Source organism: Drosophila mauritiana, chromosome 3R, assembly GCF_004382145.1.
Source record: "Drosophila mauritiana strain mau12 chromosome 3R, ASM438214v1, whole genome shotgun sequence".
NCBI lineage: Eukaryota > Metazoa > Arthropoda > Insecta > Diptera > Drosophilidae > Drosophila > Drosophila mauritiana.
In genome coordinates, this window is record NC_046670.1 from 10,139,308 (window position 1) to 10,156,135 (window position 16,828).

Sequence of the window (16,828 nt, forward strand, 5' to 3'; positions counted from 1 at the left end):
CTGCAACTTATGCCGCTTCTGCTGCTTTTGCTGAGCGGTCAGCGTTGGAGACTTTTTGAGGGATCTGTGTGCCGGAATCTTGGGGCTCCAGAGAAAACCACAGAAGGAAAAAGTAATGCGAGTGGTCGCCGGGGGAGAACTCATTCCGCCGATGAGCAAAACGCTTTGAGTGAAACTCAGACCAAGGTCTCCGCAGGAAAAGGCGCTCCTTAAACCTGCAACACACTGTCGGAATTGATTTTCCAAGCTCGACATCTTCGCTTTTTATTATTAAAATAGAAAAAACGAATTTCAACTGGGGACTTGTCGTTGGGCGCACCTGACGAACTGCAAAGGCAGCTGGTTTGGTTAGAATTCGGTTCAATTAGTTGCCACCAAATGGGAAACCCCGTAATTCCCAATTTAAAATCACGAAATTAAAATTGCTTCTGCACTTCTTTCCTTTAAGCGGAAGGGAGTGTGAATTATTAAATTGGGCTAATTCGAAATTCAATTAGAAATACAAGAGCTTGAAAAAGATGTATTTAATGCGACCTTTAAATCATTCTAATTACTAACCCGAGCATTTGAAAGGTATTCATGACATTTATTGCTTAAACTTAATGTTTTATCTTAAGTAGATTAAATTATTTTTTAATGTTTTGATTGAATTCTTGTGGAAATTCATTTTAATGAATGCGACAATTAAATATTAATGAATTATACCGCCTAAGGGTTTACTTGACTTTAATTTTACCCAAATCGGAAAATCAATTATGTGTGCTTAAAATCGACCGAAAAAACAAATTTAATATATGGTTCCTCTCTTTCCCTTCCAGGTCTGCGTCTTCGCGTGTGTGTGTGTGTGTTTTTATAACATTTGTGGATTACGCCTATAAAAACTACACTTCACCGCAGAGCCAGCGAAGTGGGCACCAGCTACAACAAAGGGTTGGTAAACTAATTTAAATATTTGCCTTTTATTGCCATTTGATATTAATATGAATTTGAGCGGAGTCGGAGATTAAATCAAAGATGCATAAATCTTGCAGAGTTTTAAATAAATTCGCTTTATGGCTCGCCCAGCCACCGAAGTCGTAAAATCTTTTGTCTAAGCGAGGAAACCAAAGTCAAAACCTAATTGCATAATGATTTAATCCCGGCCAATGGCTCCAGTGCATGAATCGATCATAATCCGGCTCGGGCAATCCATTAAAATATCTCGCATAATCGCTTTAAAAAGCCATTAACATGGCCATAAGTACGAGCCGTCGGGTTTTACCCAATACCGAAAATTTGAGTGCGCGGGTTCCGATTTTAAGCTCAACTTCGGCGGGCATTAAATGGGAATTCTTCACGAAAGTATGCATAAAACTTTACGAGGCATGCCTTTGTTTTCGCTTTTGTTGCCATCGATTTTATGATTTAATTTGTCAACTGCTCTGCGAATGGCTTCAAAATGGTCACTCGAAGAGCAATGGTGACCGCATAAATATGATTTCCAGCGACCGCTGCTGCTCTGCCGCCCAGAAATTGCACGATTTGTGCAGTTTTCATTGCGTTTCGATTACGGATGATGCCATAAAGTGTATTCGTTATTGCCATTAGTCGCTCGTAAATTGGCTAACGAATGTGTCGTCTCGACCCCGGTCGAAATGTCCCCCCTCCACCACCTGAGCAGCCCACCTTGCCGTCAAAAGTTGCAGAGTTCCGACCTCTTGATTGGCGGAGCCTTCACTCGAATATCCGCCACAATTTCCAACCAAGAAGATACGGACAGAGACGTTATTCCAGTTTTTAATCTGCTCGATTGGTCGGCGGCGGGCGTTCGGACCGGGAGAATCCGACATCGCCATCGGATTGCGAAGGCGAGGTAATTAATATATTGCATTAAATGCTCGTAATCACGCATTTTTATTGGGGATCTCAAGAAACACACACAAAAGCATCAACAAATGGATAAGTCCGCGTGGCATTAGGGCGATGCACTTCAGACGTATGTTTGATAAGTTGGGTAACCACTGATTACTTATTTCGTTTCTTGATCAAAGAAAAATTAAAGATACCTATATATATACACGCCTGCTGTTGAATATTGACCGATTATCAAAATATTGGTTATATTTTAGTTTCAGGGAGCATGGATTCTAAGTAAACATTTCTTTAAAATTATTTTATCCATTTGCGGGTCACCTTACTGCTCACTGATTAACTCCATTAGCCGCACCTGCGTCATTTAATCCAGGGTGGGTGCTCTCTAAAAGCTTGTAATCCGAAAAATTTTAATAAATAAATTATGAATGCAGTGCACTTAAAGCATTTGCGAACATTCGAAATTTTTGGATTACAGGTGAGGATACCGTGTCGCCCAAATGCAGTACATTGTCGTTTTAATCAGTGTCATATACAATACAGGGGCTAATTTCTGTATTTCTATATGTGTATATATTTAATTTGAGTTGAAGTCCGTCTGATGATTACTGAAAATCGCCTCCACAAATCGTCATCTGCAATGGCCGCTTATCGTTAAATGTACATAATGTGCTTTATTGTCACTTAAGTACAGATTTAAATAATTTTATGACTTCATTTCATTTGTGGACGAGCAAAGCGGTGGGATCGTAGTCTCTGGCCGGTCTATCTCACTTTTGTAGAGGGAAAAGCACAAAAAAACACCCATCTATATAAATAATAATCGCCCATTATAAGTAATCAATGACTTTTGCACCCGCATATGAGCTCATTACTCTCCGTAATTACAGTGTTATTATTTACTTTAGAGCCGAACAGAAAAATAATGATGATAATGGGGTCTGTGGATGCAAGAACAGCAAGAAAATATGATTTTTGAGTTATTTATTCTACCATCCAGCCGTTTGCAATATATTGTCACATATTTGTCGTAAAGTCCTATTTAATGTGAACTTAGATTATGAAATATTTTATTTTGCATTATGAAACATACATGCCACACTGATTAAATTGTATATATGTGTCAAAACCTTTAAGAGTCTAAAATCCATGTTAGTAAATATAGCAAACTTTAGTAATTTAAAACAATATACCATATGTCTGACTCATCAAGAGCATAATCTCTAACGAGGAATAAATTCCTCCTTTAAAATAATTAAACCACTTGCCTATGCTTCAGCAGAGAAAATAAACTTATTTTCCCTAAGGTGTTTTGTTTAGTTTTCCCCCTCGAAGAGGAAAACTAATTTGCGTTAATTGCTCTTCACAGCGCCCCCACACAATATAACTTCAAGTGGTAATTGCAGGTATTTCCATTACAAAAGCATAACAGTATCAATATGCCAGACATTTGCATAAATTGTCCCCCTCGTGCAGTTGATCGCTGGAATGTCGGGCAAGGCAAATAAATTTGCCCGCCGAACGCAGACTTGACTAGAAAATCGTTAGTCGAAGTGCGACAGAAATGGACAGTTAAATAAATCGAAAGATGTCAGCGAGACAAGAGCCAAACGAACTTGGGTCCAAAACATGGTCAGGGACTCGGATTTGGACTCAGACTTGGAAGCGGACATGCACTCCCATACACAGAAAACTTTGAAGATCAATCTAAAAACAACAGCTATACAAATCAAATAAATTGAATAAGAAATTATGAAAATACTTTGCATATATGCGAAGAAGCTTAAAAAATAAAATATGAGTAGCCTAATGTGTACTAAATAAAAAATATATTAATTTCTTCTGTCTAAAACAATTTTTTCTCTGTGCAGTCGCATTGTGGCATTCTCGAGTTTCGGTTTGATATGCAGAACAGCTACTCGCGTGACAGTCGAAGTGGTTGTGGTGCAGGGTGTAGTGGTGCAGAGTGGTTGCGGTGGGTGGTGCGGTTGTGGTCGTGGGCGTTGGCGAGTTAGTTTGTTGGCATTTCGCACGCATCTTTCATAAATTAACGAGATTTATGCGCCGGGGACTTAGATTTGCTAGAAAAGCGACTTGAAATTGCGGCGGAGACATGGATATGATGTGGAATCGATACTAAATTATCCTCTCTGGCGACAAACTTCCTTCTATTTGGTATCCTCCGTGTCTCCATCTATTTTTCTCGGTGGAGACACACCCAGTTAAATGCCATCTCTCTCTCTGCGCTCAGCCATCTCTCTTGCACGCTCATTATGCGCACTCGTTTTTCGGAGTCGAAAAATCGATGGAATATGCAAAATATTGTTTGAGCCGGGCAGCGAATGGAACCGGGAGCCGCCTAAGTCAACAGGGAGATTCGGCTATCCCCAAATCCATTCCAGAAACTCTTTCGGAATGGAATGTAAATTTGAACAGCGTTTTCTTTGTTTTCTCTGACGCAAAAGGGCCACCGAGTTGTGTTGGCTTTCTGGGTTTCTTATTCTAAAATGATTTTCGTTCTCCGTATCTTCGAGCCCCAAGTGTTGCCTAATGTAATCCGACTGGTATCTGTATCCCACAGATACGAACTCACAGACGACCACTCAGTCTCGAGACTGGGTTTTAATTTCGGGTTTTTCAATCGAGCCTCTAATGCGCTAGGTGGTCAAATTTTGTTGTTGTCCATTTTCAGATTTTAATCGCTGGAATTTGTTTTAAGGCATCGATATTTATGTGACAGCCCAAATTTTGAGTGTGACACTTTAGAAACGTTTTTATGGTTTATTAAAAAATATCCGATGAGCTCCAATCCCGCACCTCGTTTCGAATGCAAAGCTAAACTAGTTTTTCAGCTAAATCCAATTCGCTGGCTCCCAGGAAAAAGAGACGGATGATAAAATGTGGGGCTGGAGGAAGAGAACATTTCATCAAGAGGATTTGGCAATGCAGCAGGCCTAGTGCAACTGCACTTGAGTCCCTTTTAGGCCGAAAATGGGGGAAATCGATCGATAGCCATAAAACAAAATGTTTATATTTCAAGAAGTCAAAAGTCAAATAGGAAACGCAAAGATCAACAGACCGAAAGCTGCCATTGGTGGGCTGTTTCGAAGGGAAAACCAGAAGGGGAACGGCTCTCTCAGCACTTGGTCTTAATTGAAATTTGAAATATGGTATTATGTGCGCGCAGTTCGGAAACAGTTCATAATGCCAAGCTCGAGCCAAGTTCGAGCACACGGTTCTTGTGCTTGTTTATTGAAATGCTCGTAATTATCCAGTCGAGTGTAATGAGCAACTGGCTCAAGTGGAGGTGCACATACATATACCGCCGCCCACCCGTCGTTCCAGCCCAATGCCAATGCCATATGCACTTGTCTATGAAGGCAGCCCGTCTACATAGTTGGCCGTCAATTGGTACTGCTCTCGTGATATTCGAGGAACGCCGACTGCTCCGTATGCTCCGATTAATCACCTGCAGATGTGGTTCTCGATTGGATTATAATTGGAATGGCTCACCTCCAGACAAATAATTCCAGAGATCGGGATGCACTGGTATGGAACGCACTAAAACTCTGTATATTTTATGGAAAAAAAAACCACAAGATAGAGTATTGGAAGAAATAGCTTTGCTGTATTTGACTTAGTAATGTCGTTGGCATAAGTTAATTTAAAATCCACTTCCAAAAATGTTCTGATGCTGAGTTTATTCCTCAGCAGAGCACTGATTACATTCTAAATTCCTTTGTTATATGCAAATGGAAAGAAAGAGATTTAGATCTAGTGTAGAAGGAATAATTAATTTAACAAACTCCTTCTTTTCGCTTTAGATTTATGTGGCATTTCTATAAATAATTAAGATTCTAGATGATCACCCCTTGTCTCAGGCGAAGTGCACCATTTGTAAGACTATTTGGACGGGCATGTGACTGACATAAAAATAGAAACTGTTCCTTACAGAAAACTAATTAGGAAAAAAACACATTTTCAGGGCCGAATGGCCGAATGGAAAATGGCAGAAACGCTCGTTTCGCCGTGCTTTTCTCAGCAAACGTCCGTCCGCAATTACTCGGCATTTACATAAGCCGTTCATTTAATTTTATTGCACATTTCTGCTATTGTAAATATAATGTCAACAAGCTCTGTGGCGTCGACACATTTACGATTTAAATTAAAGCGAATGCGAAAACCTCAAAACCACTAGAGAAGATGTTGCCCACACAGATCAGAGCCAATTTCTATTTTTAATGATACGATTTCGGAGCTTTTTGACACAACAAACGATGAAAACAGAAATCACGGCAGACCCAGCCAAGTGAAAGAATGCGATGGTCCAACGGAATGGCGGAATATTTTATAATAATTACGTGCTTTTCGATCCCGGCGAGGAGCCACCACCAAAGCGAAATAAGTTTAATGTTAATTTGATTGCGCTTTTATTGATAGTAAAAACATTTATGCGGCATACAAAATGAATTATGAATGATTTGGCGGACAGTGAGGCGTTGTCAACGAGCCAGCCGAAATTATATTCTGAATCAGATTGCCGATCGACTGACTCTTCAGCTGTTGCGATCTCGTAGAATTGCCCAATAACGCATTTACGTTCGTTATTATTTGTATTTTTACGGTTGTTTCCATTTTGATTGGGCTTAATTGGCCAGTTGGTTTGGTTTCACAGCACAAGTTATAATAAATTTATTACCGTATTATTTCGATCGAACAAGCAATATTAATTTGAACCGAAGAGTCATTGGTTCACCTTAAAAACATCAAATGCTTTCAATTAGGGGAACTAATTTAAATTTTTTAAATTTCTCCTCATTATAAATAATAGAAAATAGTTAAGGTTTTGTAAACAGTTTTAAATAGACAAAAACACAATTCGAATAATAATATGTTTAACATAAACAAGCAGCAAACTTTAATTTACATACATATATTTTTCTTATATATACCAAAAATAAAAATTGTATTATGTTTATAAAATATAATATCTTATATAAGCAGGGGAAAAACAATGTCCAAGGTATTTTAAAATCTCTTCCAGTAGAATGGAATTCGGATTCAAGGACATCCTCATGTCCTTTACCGGATTACATTAAGGGTTATGCGAATTGCACGGGCTGCATTACAGACAGTACAAGTCCTGCCGCGTTTTAGAGTCCTTGAGTTACGCAATTAGACGGGCGATTGTGTTTTTTAGGTACAGCTGTATACCTGTTAACCGTTTTCCAGGGAATATCCTTTCTGCAAATGCAGTTTTTTACGCACCAAACATTCGTGAAGGTCAAGACTATTAATAGTAATTTGCCAAAAAATGCAACCGGTTGACGATTGTGTGGCCAAGGTGAGCAAGTTTTTGTTCTTTCTTTGAATTGCAAATACAAATAGTATTGCGAATCGATAAATTAAAAAACTGCCAACACAGCCGGCGTGTTTGAATGGTTATTTTGGCCGTATTTTCAGCTGCGAGTCGGCTTGATTCTGGCAAGGAAAGTGAAGCGGTTAAATGGCGGACTTCGGCTGCAAAGGATGAGGGAAAGACGGAGGGCCGGTGGCCATAAACTTGGCAAACAAAAGGTGAGCGGCGGTCGTAAAACGCGACAACGTGGTGTGACATTCTGTCGAGCCGACCGCTTCCATATTTTTACCATATCCTGGGCAAGGGTTTTCGAGAACTGGTCACCCTGCGACTTTTGTTTGCCATTTTATTGTCACTACTCCCGGGGTTTCCGAAACGAAAATCCGGCATTTTATGACCCTTTTCGCAATTGGACAGTTTAACCCTTCAGCGGTGGTAGAAAGGACTCGGAAGTCCATCTGGATTCCTTCACTCCCTCAGTCACGAAAGGCGTACACACACGTTATGTGGTTCTGCTCCTTTTGATTGTGATTTATGGTTCGAGAATAACCGGAAACCGAGAGTGAAAACACGCAATTCCGCGCAATTGTTGGGCGAATAAAAGATAATTTCAAGGCGCAGAAGCCTAGTCTCAAATATCTTCTGTTTTTTAAGTAAAAAATTCTCTGTGTATCTAATGAATATGGAAACGAGTTCCACACCACAGTAAAAAAACTGCTGACATGGCGAAGCTCAAATATGATTTAAAATAACCACCATTTGCATTTTGCCATAAATCGCAGGATTTTTGTTGACCTAGACATTTCGTTTAACATTTGCTTGTTGTGTCCCCGAATTCAGCGTTTATTTAAGACTTTCAGTGGAAAGGATCTGTACCACGCATGTTTAAATCGAAACTTGCATTTTAAAGTTATAGTTTTGCATAGCCATATTCCTCGTAAATCTGTTTGCTTGTCTGCCAGTCTTGAAAGCTCTCCACCGTCTATGCGAGACGTCTCAATCGTTCCGCAAAGCACCTGTAAAGTATGCTAAATGGCCGTTGAGGTGAGTTAAGTGATGCGCCCCCCATCCACATGCATATGCATAATGTGGCCAACTGAATTGCTAGCGGGGCGTAATCACGTCTCGATGTGTGGCACGCGATGTAGCCGCCGAAACGGAGGTGCCACCGCCATTGCCCAGTGGCAGACTTTGTTAAGCCGCGAGCGCTGGCCAATTTATTTTCGCCAAGATAATCCGCAGCATAATTGCACTGGGAGTCTGACTCGATCCAAGTTGCCAAGTCGCGGTATTCATAAATTTCATGTTTCGCCTGAGGGGCAATGGACAATATCCACAAGGTTTCACTAAGGAAAAATAAATTATAAATTGTTTTCACAAAATTACAAAAAAATTTAAAGAGGTTTAAGTGCCAGAATGTGATTAATAAAACTAAAAATCTATTAAAACAATCTATTTAATTAATCCTTCTAAAAAACGGCCTTGCGAATCTGAAGTTCTAGTACATTTTTCCTGTGTAGAAGGGAGAAACGTCGCCATGTCCGGCTGTGCGCATAATTTTTGTGCGCTCACTTTAAAGTCGCGGTCAGTCCTACAGTAAAACTCCCTTTTAATGGCTGCCGGCGATGATAAGGCCCCCGAGTTTATGGCTCCAGATAGCAAGTGTCAGCGTCACGTAAATTCGCCAGCAAGTCGGAGAAATTAGGGAACCTGGTCTGCGGTTCCCAGGAGGTTATTATACATGGTTTTATGGAGTATATGCAAAGGGGTAAATGGTTGCTGTGGGAGCTGCTACTATTATTATAAGATGCTCGCTCTTTAATCTCACAATAATTTATTCGACACTTTGCCAGCCATCGGTATTCAATTTTCCAATTGAATTTCTTTGATTCCTCGGGCAGGCCAGCAATAAGTCGGTCAATCGATAATCGGATGACTATGACCCAGGCATTAAATGACAAAAACAACGCATTTGGACTGGCAAGAGTTCGACCTCCGCGATGACCGCATGGATGAGTCAAAAAAGAAAATGCACTTGGAAAATAAGTTACGCACCGTAGCAGACTAAAGATAAAACAAATAAACAGAATTCAACACCAATGAAAATTATTTTTGTATTATATCTATTTTATAATATAAACTATGCTTAGTTTTAAAAATTTGTATAGGTGGTACCTATTTTAATAAGACCCAATTAAGTACAATATCTGGATGGGATTCTTTACGGTGTAAAAACGGGTTTTCGTTTTGGGATTTTTGAGTCAGGGAGAAATGCGCAGGGTCGGAACGAGATGTGCGCAGTCGAAGGGATGATATGGAGAATTCGCCCTGCCAAAGGCTCATTTCAATCTATTTATGAAAACCAAAAGACTTCGAAACAACACAAAGAGGCGGTGCTCTTATCACGGCCATTTGCCTGCGCCATTGCACCGCCGAAGTGGTTGATCCGGTTTACGGAATCCCCACCCAATCCCCTTGAAACCACTATGCGTTCGTGTGAATCTGTCGGTAGCTCTACAGAGACTCATTGTGAAGCCAAAGGTCACCTGAGTGTGTCTGCCCCACCGGACGGTTAAGTGGAGATCCGAGTGCTGCAAAGTACTCTCATTACTTATGCCCATTTTGTCCAATCGATTCGGAAATAATTTGAAACAGAAACATGCAAATACTGCTGACATCGCATTGAGTTCAGCAATTAGCGTCCAATTCACTCTTAATGAATGCATTATACGAAATTAACTCGATTTATGGTCCCAATTAGTTTTCTTGTAATGGAGCCTGTTTTGTGGAAAGGTTCACAGCGAATTAAACTAATTAATATGATTACAAAGCTGTTAGACTTTGAAATAGTACCCATACATAAAATCGGACTTTAGTGAAGTTTAAATATTGAGTAACTAAAAAATATATACCATTAAAAATAACAATAACATAAATATGCTTTTAAACATTTTGAAATATACATTTTTTAAAGTCCTCGGGCTTATTTATTTTAAATCTGACGGAAAACACAAAACGGTTTCAATCCCTACATAAACTACTTAAACAATTTTGAACAAATTAAGACCTAACTCCACGACTTTAGACAGTAGAACCGCCACTATCTGTCGCTAATGATAAGTCTCCATTTCGTTCGCACTGCGCTTTTTTTAGGGAATTTTGATCTTGTTTTGATTTGCAATTCAACTGATTAATAAAAATATTCTTGTTCCCTCTGTAGACGCCAGTTAAACTTCTTAAATCGCTCACATTTCGCAACCAGATGCGGCGCTTTCGATTCTCCGCGTCTCAGTTTCCCCCCAATTAGCGCCACTCCCCCTTTTCCAAACGCCCCTGGCAATTTGCCCTTCCAACGAGCCCATTAAAAGCCTAAGCAATCTTTGGCAATTCGACTATCGGCCGTTGGAGCTGGCGCAAAAATCTTTAAATTGTTGCAAATTGCGTTTGAAAAACGTGCCTTTTTCCGGAGATGCATCCACGAAATTGCGGGAATAGGCGAAGATGCTCAGCGATCGTGCCGCCGCATTTGAGAGGAAACTCATTGGCCAGCACTTCATTCCGCTGGACACTTTAACGAGCCCAAATACAAATCACTCACGAGTGGTTCTGACCCGGGCAAACGAATGCGGGAGTTACGCAAAACCATAATTAACAAACATTCGACGGAATCCGTTTTACGAGCGGCACTGCTCAAACTTTCTGATTTATTCGACAGTCTACACGGAGAAAATGCGTTAGAATATGCGATGTTAGGGGATATTACGATAAGGGACTAAACAGATCACGAAGGATTCGAAATAGTTATTTTCAAACATGGTGTTAGTATTATATTAAGTTTTTGGGAAAAGCATTGAAATAACTTTAAATGTTATACAGACAGTATTGGAATTTTTCACAGTGCACTACGAGGGATTGGGCGCATGATTTATCCGAGTGGTGGAAATTGTAGGAAATCCTTTCCACCAGTCAAATAACCCTTTCCACCGTCTGATGGATGGCCGCGTCTAATGAAGTCGTCGGGTCGTTGTCACCATAATTCCACCATTTGTTTGGCCCAAAGTCTATAGGTAGGATGCTACGTGACTGCACCTACGAATGACATTCAATCAGCCAAGTTAACCGAGCTGCATATTGGTGACATGGGCTGAGATTTCCACTAGACCGACAAGATTCACCGAATCGATTGCACTGTCTGCGATTGAATACGGAAAGTAATGAGTAATAGAATGGTTGTTCCTAATAGGACAAAATGCACTTTTTCTTCGCCCATCTGAGGTTATTTCCTTTACATTTAAAACAGCCAGACATCCATTAAGTCGTTTAAGCATTAAAATCGCAAGTATACGGCCAGTTTTAAAATGAATTCCAAGAAATACTTCGTTATTTCTAAAGAAGGAATTCTGCAGGCTAAATAAGCTTCCAATTTTTTAAATATTTTATTGAATTACTCATCAATTTAAACGTTATCATCATTATTTTTTTTAATTCTGAGTAACTGTTTCTGAAGTCACCACAACACTTACCATAACTCGGCTTCTTCTTTAACGTACACAGTAAATTTCTATATAAGCATGAATGCTAGGAATAAGGTCCTTTTCTTGCGTCTTACTGCAATCACGGGTCACGCCCACTTATCGGCACTAGCGATCGTTGCAGGAACTCTCTTTCGCATACAGATCTTTTGCTTTCTCTGTCTTTCGATAATTTGCCGTTTCATATCCTGTTAACATCTCGACTGGCCAACCACAAATAGAAACAGCGAACTATTTCTATTTCTTCATACTTTGACTTCTTTATTTTTTATTAAGATTAATAATATAAAAATCGGTTTATGGATAGTGCAAGTAACTGTCTTTTGAATGCATTTAAAGTTAAAAACACGAACTGCATAACTACTGGGTATTATAAAATATTATTTCATTTTCTGTCCAAACATTTGTACACTTGTTTTATTTAAATTTATTTTATCCTTATTAGTGAAAAAGGAGTTTAAATAATAAAGTAGTTTCCATAAATGTTTCTATAAATTTTGAACGCTTCGGCGAACGGAATACAGATGGCGCCAATGTGCTCTGAATAGTCAAGCGCTTCTGCTGACGGCTAACAGATGTCGCCTCTGTGCATTGGCCTTTAACGACTTTTCCCGGTAATAATTGGATGGCCAACTTGCTTTTTGTTTCTAATTGAAGCTTTCCATCTGCAACATCTGCATTTTCGCATTTCTATCTATGTATATCCGTATCCTTTGCGGTGCGTGCGCCTTCTTTTCTGGTGTCCCACAACACCACTTGGCCATATTTTACCGCTTTTAAGCAGCGCGTAAATACTCACGCTTACTGCAAGAGTCCATTAAACGGTCGTAAAAACTTTACGATTCCCAATATGAGATTCTCTTAATACGATTTTTTATTATATTGAAATCTCCTTTCGCAGCGAGCCCATCATCGCCCATCTCTCGAATCGGCAGCGAGAGACCATCTGAGCCCACTCGCTTCCTCCCCCTGATGTTCGCTTTCCCGCCTTTTTCCAGCTGAGGGAAAGCGGAAAAGCTGGAAAACTGAAAAACCACCGCCGCAGGTATCATAATGGCCTCCCCTCGCCAACGGGGCGTATGCGTGTGTTTTAATACCTTGTTGAGGCCTATAAAACACGCTCGTCATCCCGGCGATGACGAAAACACAGCGATTGGGATGTCGGATTTCAGTCAGTTAGCCTCGGCCAAGGAAAGCATTAGGGGGAGATACTAATTTACTTTCTAGACCTTCAGCAATGAGAAGAAAAATAGGTAGAAAACATAGACGATTCTTATATGTGAAAACACCTAATTGCGTATATATGAACATAAAAATAGAACATCAATCAACTTTGATACTTAATTTAAAATTTATTATTTCAGAGACAAATTTTTTTTTTTTATTGTTCTTGCAAATAAAAAATAATGAAATGAAAATCATAACAATTATAACGGCGACGCTATTTTAGTCGCCAATATTTACACAACTTACTTAAAGAAGCAATATCAAAATTTGTATAACAAACTATTGGTGTCCTAATTTGATATTATCATCTTAATCTATATTGTCCTGTTCTCTTCTAATTGTAAATATTTTCTTTTATATTTTTAGATAACAATTATTCAGCAAAAATGGTGAGTTACAAACTTGTATCCTCTACACGTAAGTCCTAAATATCTTTCAGCTATGAATTTTGCTCCGTAACCCACAAACATGTGTATTTATTGATTGCGCCATTTAAGAGTCAGTATATCATTAGTGCAATTAAACAGCAATAAATGTAGAGGAAAACACACACAACCAGACAAGCGGACATGAGGTGTGCACTCGTATATATTTTATTGAGTAATTTGAAGGGGACTCGAGATCGCCGCTGTGGTGATGACGATGACACGGAGACCCAGATTCGGGGTGACCCATAAACCCGACCGCATCGGGGATTAAAAAATGATTGCGTGAGAAGGCATTTAGTAATCGTCGGAAGAACTCATTCGTCAGACGGTGGCGATCCGGGGAGGGGAAACCACTGCCAAACAAGCCGTAAACCGACGCTATAAAAGTGTATCAAATTAGGGAACGAACTTGATGTGCAGTGAGTTTTTACTTTTTATTTCCACCACTGCCACTGAGCCACACTTTTCACTCCAGCCGAGTCTCACTCAATGCCATTGATTTTATGGCGAGTGACAATTGATTCCGGTCTCATTACTCACTCCTCCACTCGCCTCTGAGCCGAAATACTTTACAGTCTTTTTATGGGCAATTACTCCTGTCTTCTAGCGGCTTTTACGATCCGCACTCAGCGCCGGATTGCACTCGCATTGGCCATAGTAGTTCTCGGGTTGTGGGAACCAACAAAGGACAAACTGGCTGGCAGCTTGTTAAATGAATGGATTTTCGAGTGCGACATGAATGCATCTATAACTGTGTAGTGTTTGTAACCATGTTACCATGTTGTGCTATGAAAGTATGTTTATAGCCTTCAGCGTTCTAGTCGGTATGAAATCAATACAGCAAACGATTCAATGCACCAATCGAATAGAATAAGATGAACAACTAAAAAATATATTGTAAATACAACAATAAATTGTTAACGAATAGGACTCAACCTTAAAACAAAACTCCTGTGAAGTGATACTATTTTTAAGTGGAACCAACAACATAAAGGGAAAAAATTCCTGGCTGACCCCATGGTAAAATCTGTGTCATAAACAGTACTCACAAATTTAAATCTATGTAAACAAATCATCATAATCATATTTATAAAATGCTGACAAAAATAATGTTCAATTTGTTTCGCACTCCCAATTAAATTACTCTACTTTTATTAATTTTCATTTACCCATTCAACAGTTTATTCATGTCGTTTATGTTTTACAAGAGTTTCTTTTCTTTTTATGCCTATTTTGTTATAGATACAACCTGTCGCTCGAGAGATTACAAACGGAGCTGTTTTTATGGTTTGTTCCGCTTTTGCTTAACGATTCCGAGGATCACACGTAATCACCCACGCAATCCACCACCGAAGTCGGAAAACCGACTCAACGGAACGCAGCGCAACTCGACTCAACCGAAACTCGACACTTATCCCTGGGAACTCAAAATAGTGTTTTATTGTTTGAAATTACGATTCTTTTATTTATTTACTTTTCCTGCATTTCTTTGCTGCCCCACACACACCCACCGTTTCAATTTTTATATGTTTATTACGGTTATTATCGCTTAATGGGGCTCGCTCGCTGGTTATTGCTGTTGTTGTGTTGCTTGCACCAGTAGTTGTGTCAGACTAACGTGTGAAGTTGTTTTATTATTTGTTTTGATTATCAAAATGGGCGTTTTACATTTTTCCGGTCGTTGGGCGGCCCACCTGCCACGGGCCCACCGCTTATAGCCCACATCCCATAACCCCGGGGCAAGGGCAGTAAATCACAGCCCGCTGTGAGTGGCTGAGTACCTGGGCAGTACACTTGTACACTTGAAAAATAGTAACCCTTCTATTTTAATTATTTGGCGGCTAGACATTATATTCAATTATAAATACATCACAGCAATAAACCATTTTTCGGGCTTCTATAATGAGTGGACAATACCTGAAGAAACTTTTTAATTTATTTAAAAACATTTTGAATTTATTTAGCTTAGTTACTGAAAATGTTCCACCTATCATGTATACATTATTATTATGTCATAAAAATACGGTCCAATTCAAGTCTGTTTTGCTACAATTATACAAATCTTGCATCATCTAAGGTTATAGAAAATAAAATTATCAGTTATATTTTCAGTGCATATTCCACTCATTCGCACTCGCTGTATGACCCATAAGCAGAAACCAAAGTGTGGCAAAATGCTTAATTTAGAATTTATGAGCAATTAATTTTAAAGCGCTCTCTGGCCATTAACGCCGTTACTGCTTCTCCCCCTTGACCATAATACACCTTTGGTCATTAAAGAATTAAGAAGCCAGTCTGCCAAAAATTGATTGTTTAACCAATCCGCTGATGGATCAATTATTCAATTGTTATAGCCAAAGAGTTGGCAATCCAATTTGAGCACGAGTCGTATTCCAACAAATAGACAGGTAGGATGCACATTAACTGGCAGATTTATGAATAAAAAATAATTTAAATAAATTTGTTATGTTTTAGAAACTGTGTATTACGGTAAACACTTCAAATGTATGAGTGTTTAACTAATGGCTAAAAATTATTTAATGGAAAAATAAGAAAATGCTGTGATGTTGTATGATTTCAATAAAAAATACAAAAATAAATATAGAATAACTATAACATTGTTTCTACTGCTTTTTTTCAATAAATGAAATCTGGTGTCTTAATTTCACTTATCAATACTAAAGTTATCTATACTAAAAAATTATTCATTTTATCCTAACTTTATAATTACATTCGTTATGTCCTTATGACCAATAAAAAAAATATATGGGAATATTTGGTAAAACTTAAAAAATATAATTCCACTCACAGTGTCTCTTCTCGTTTTTTAACTCTCTGTGTAAAATCCTTCGAAATGTCAGATAGCAAAGTTCTCTAAGTGGAAAAGTTAAGAAATTGCAGATTCGCTTTATTTCCGCACACATTTGCGCTACGAAGGAGGATGAGAGCAATAGTAGAAGAGGGATGAGTGAAATGCTTGTGTGTTGTCCAATTTCAATCATAAATTTGAAATTTTTCATAAAAACGTCATAACAGCAATTCCAGTGACAACAGAAAAGAGAGAAAATAAAGGCGCACAAAAGACGGTGGCCGAAAAAAAAGAGGCAGTGCTGTCTTTTTGCCGAGTCGGCATTTTTATCTGTATAAATTTAATGGTTTTTTTTGAAACACCACTAGAGGGTGATTCCACAAAAAAGTCAAATACAAATTTTGGCTAATTTGTATTGAAACACACTCACTCAAAAGCAGCGCACTCAAAATGAATAATGCACGGTAATTTAATCAACAATAACATTTGCCAAAACAAAGCATAAAACACTTAAAAAGCATAGCACTCAAAGTGGGGCTCCAATAGTTTCCATTCTCACGTTATAAAGAGTCAAATTAGAAGAGGCACTCAAATGGGGAAATTACTCACTCAAAGCAGCGAG

At 38.9% G+C, this 16,828-nt stretch overlaps 1 protein-coding gene across 2 annotated transcripts in view; it reads left to right on the plus strand.

Annotated features, from left to right (window-relative positions):
- LOC117145598 overlaps positions 1 to 15,857 on the plus strand; it is a 96,060-nt gene extending 80,203 nt beyond the window's left edge. The window contains exons 5-7 of one of the 2 annotated variants that reach the window (XM_033311314.1): positions 819 to 930; positions 13,336 to 13,358; positions 14,640 to 15,857. In XM_033311314.1, coding sequence (XP_033167205.1) covers positions 819 to 878 — 60 coding nt within the window. In that variant the 3' untranslated portion in view covers positions 879 to 930; positions 13,336 to 13,358; positions 14,640 to 15,857. The remainder of the gene's footprint in view (positions 1 to 818; positions 931 to 13,335; positions 13,359 to 14,639) is intronic. The other variant, XM_033311312.1, reaches the window with a different exon arrangement.
- Positions 15,858 to 16,828: the final 971 nt, after the last annotated feature.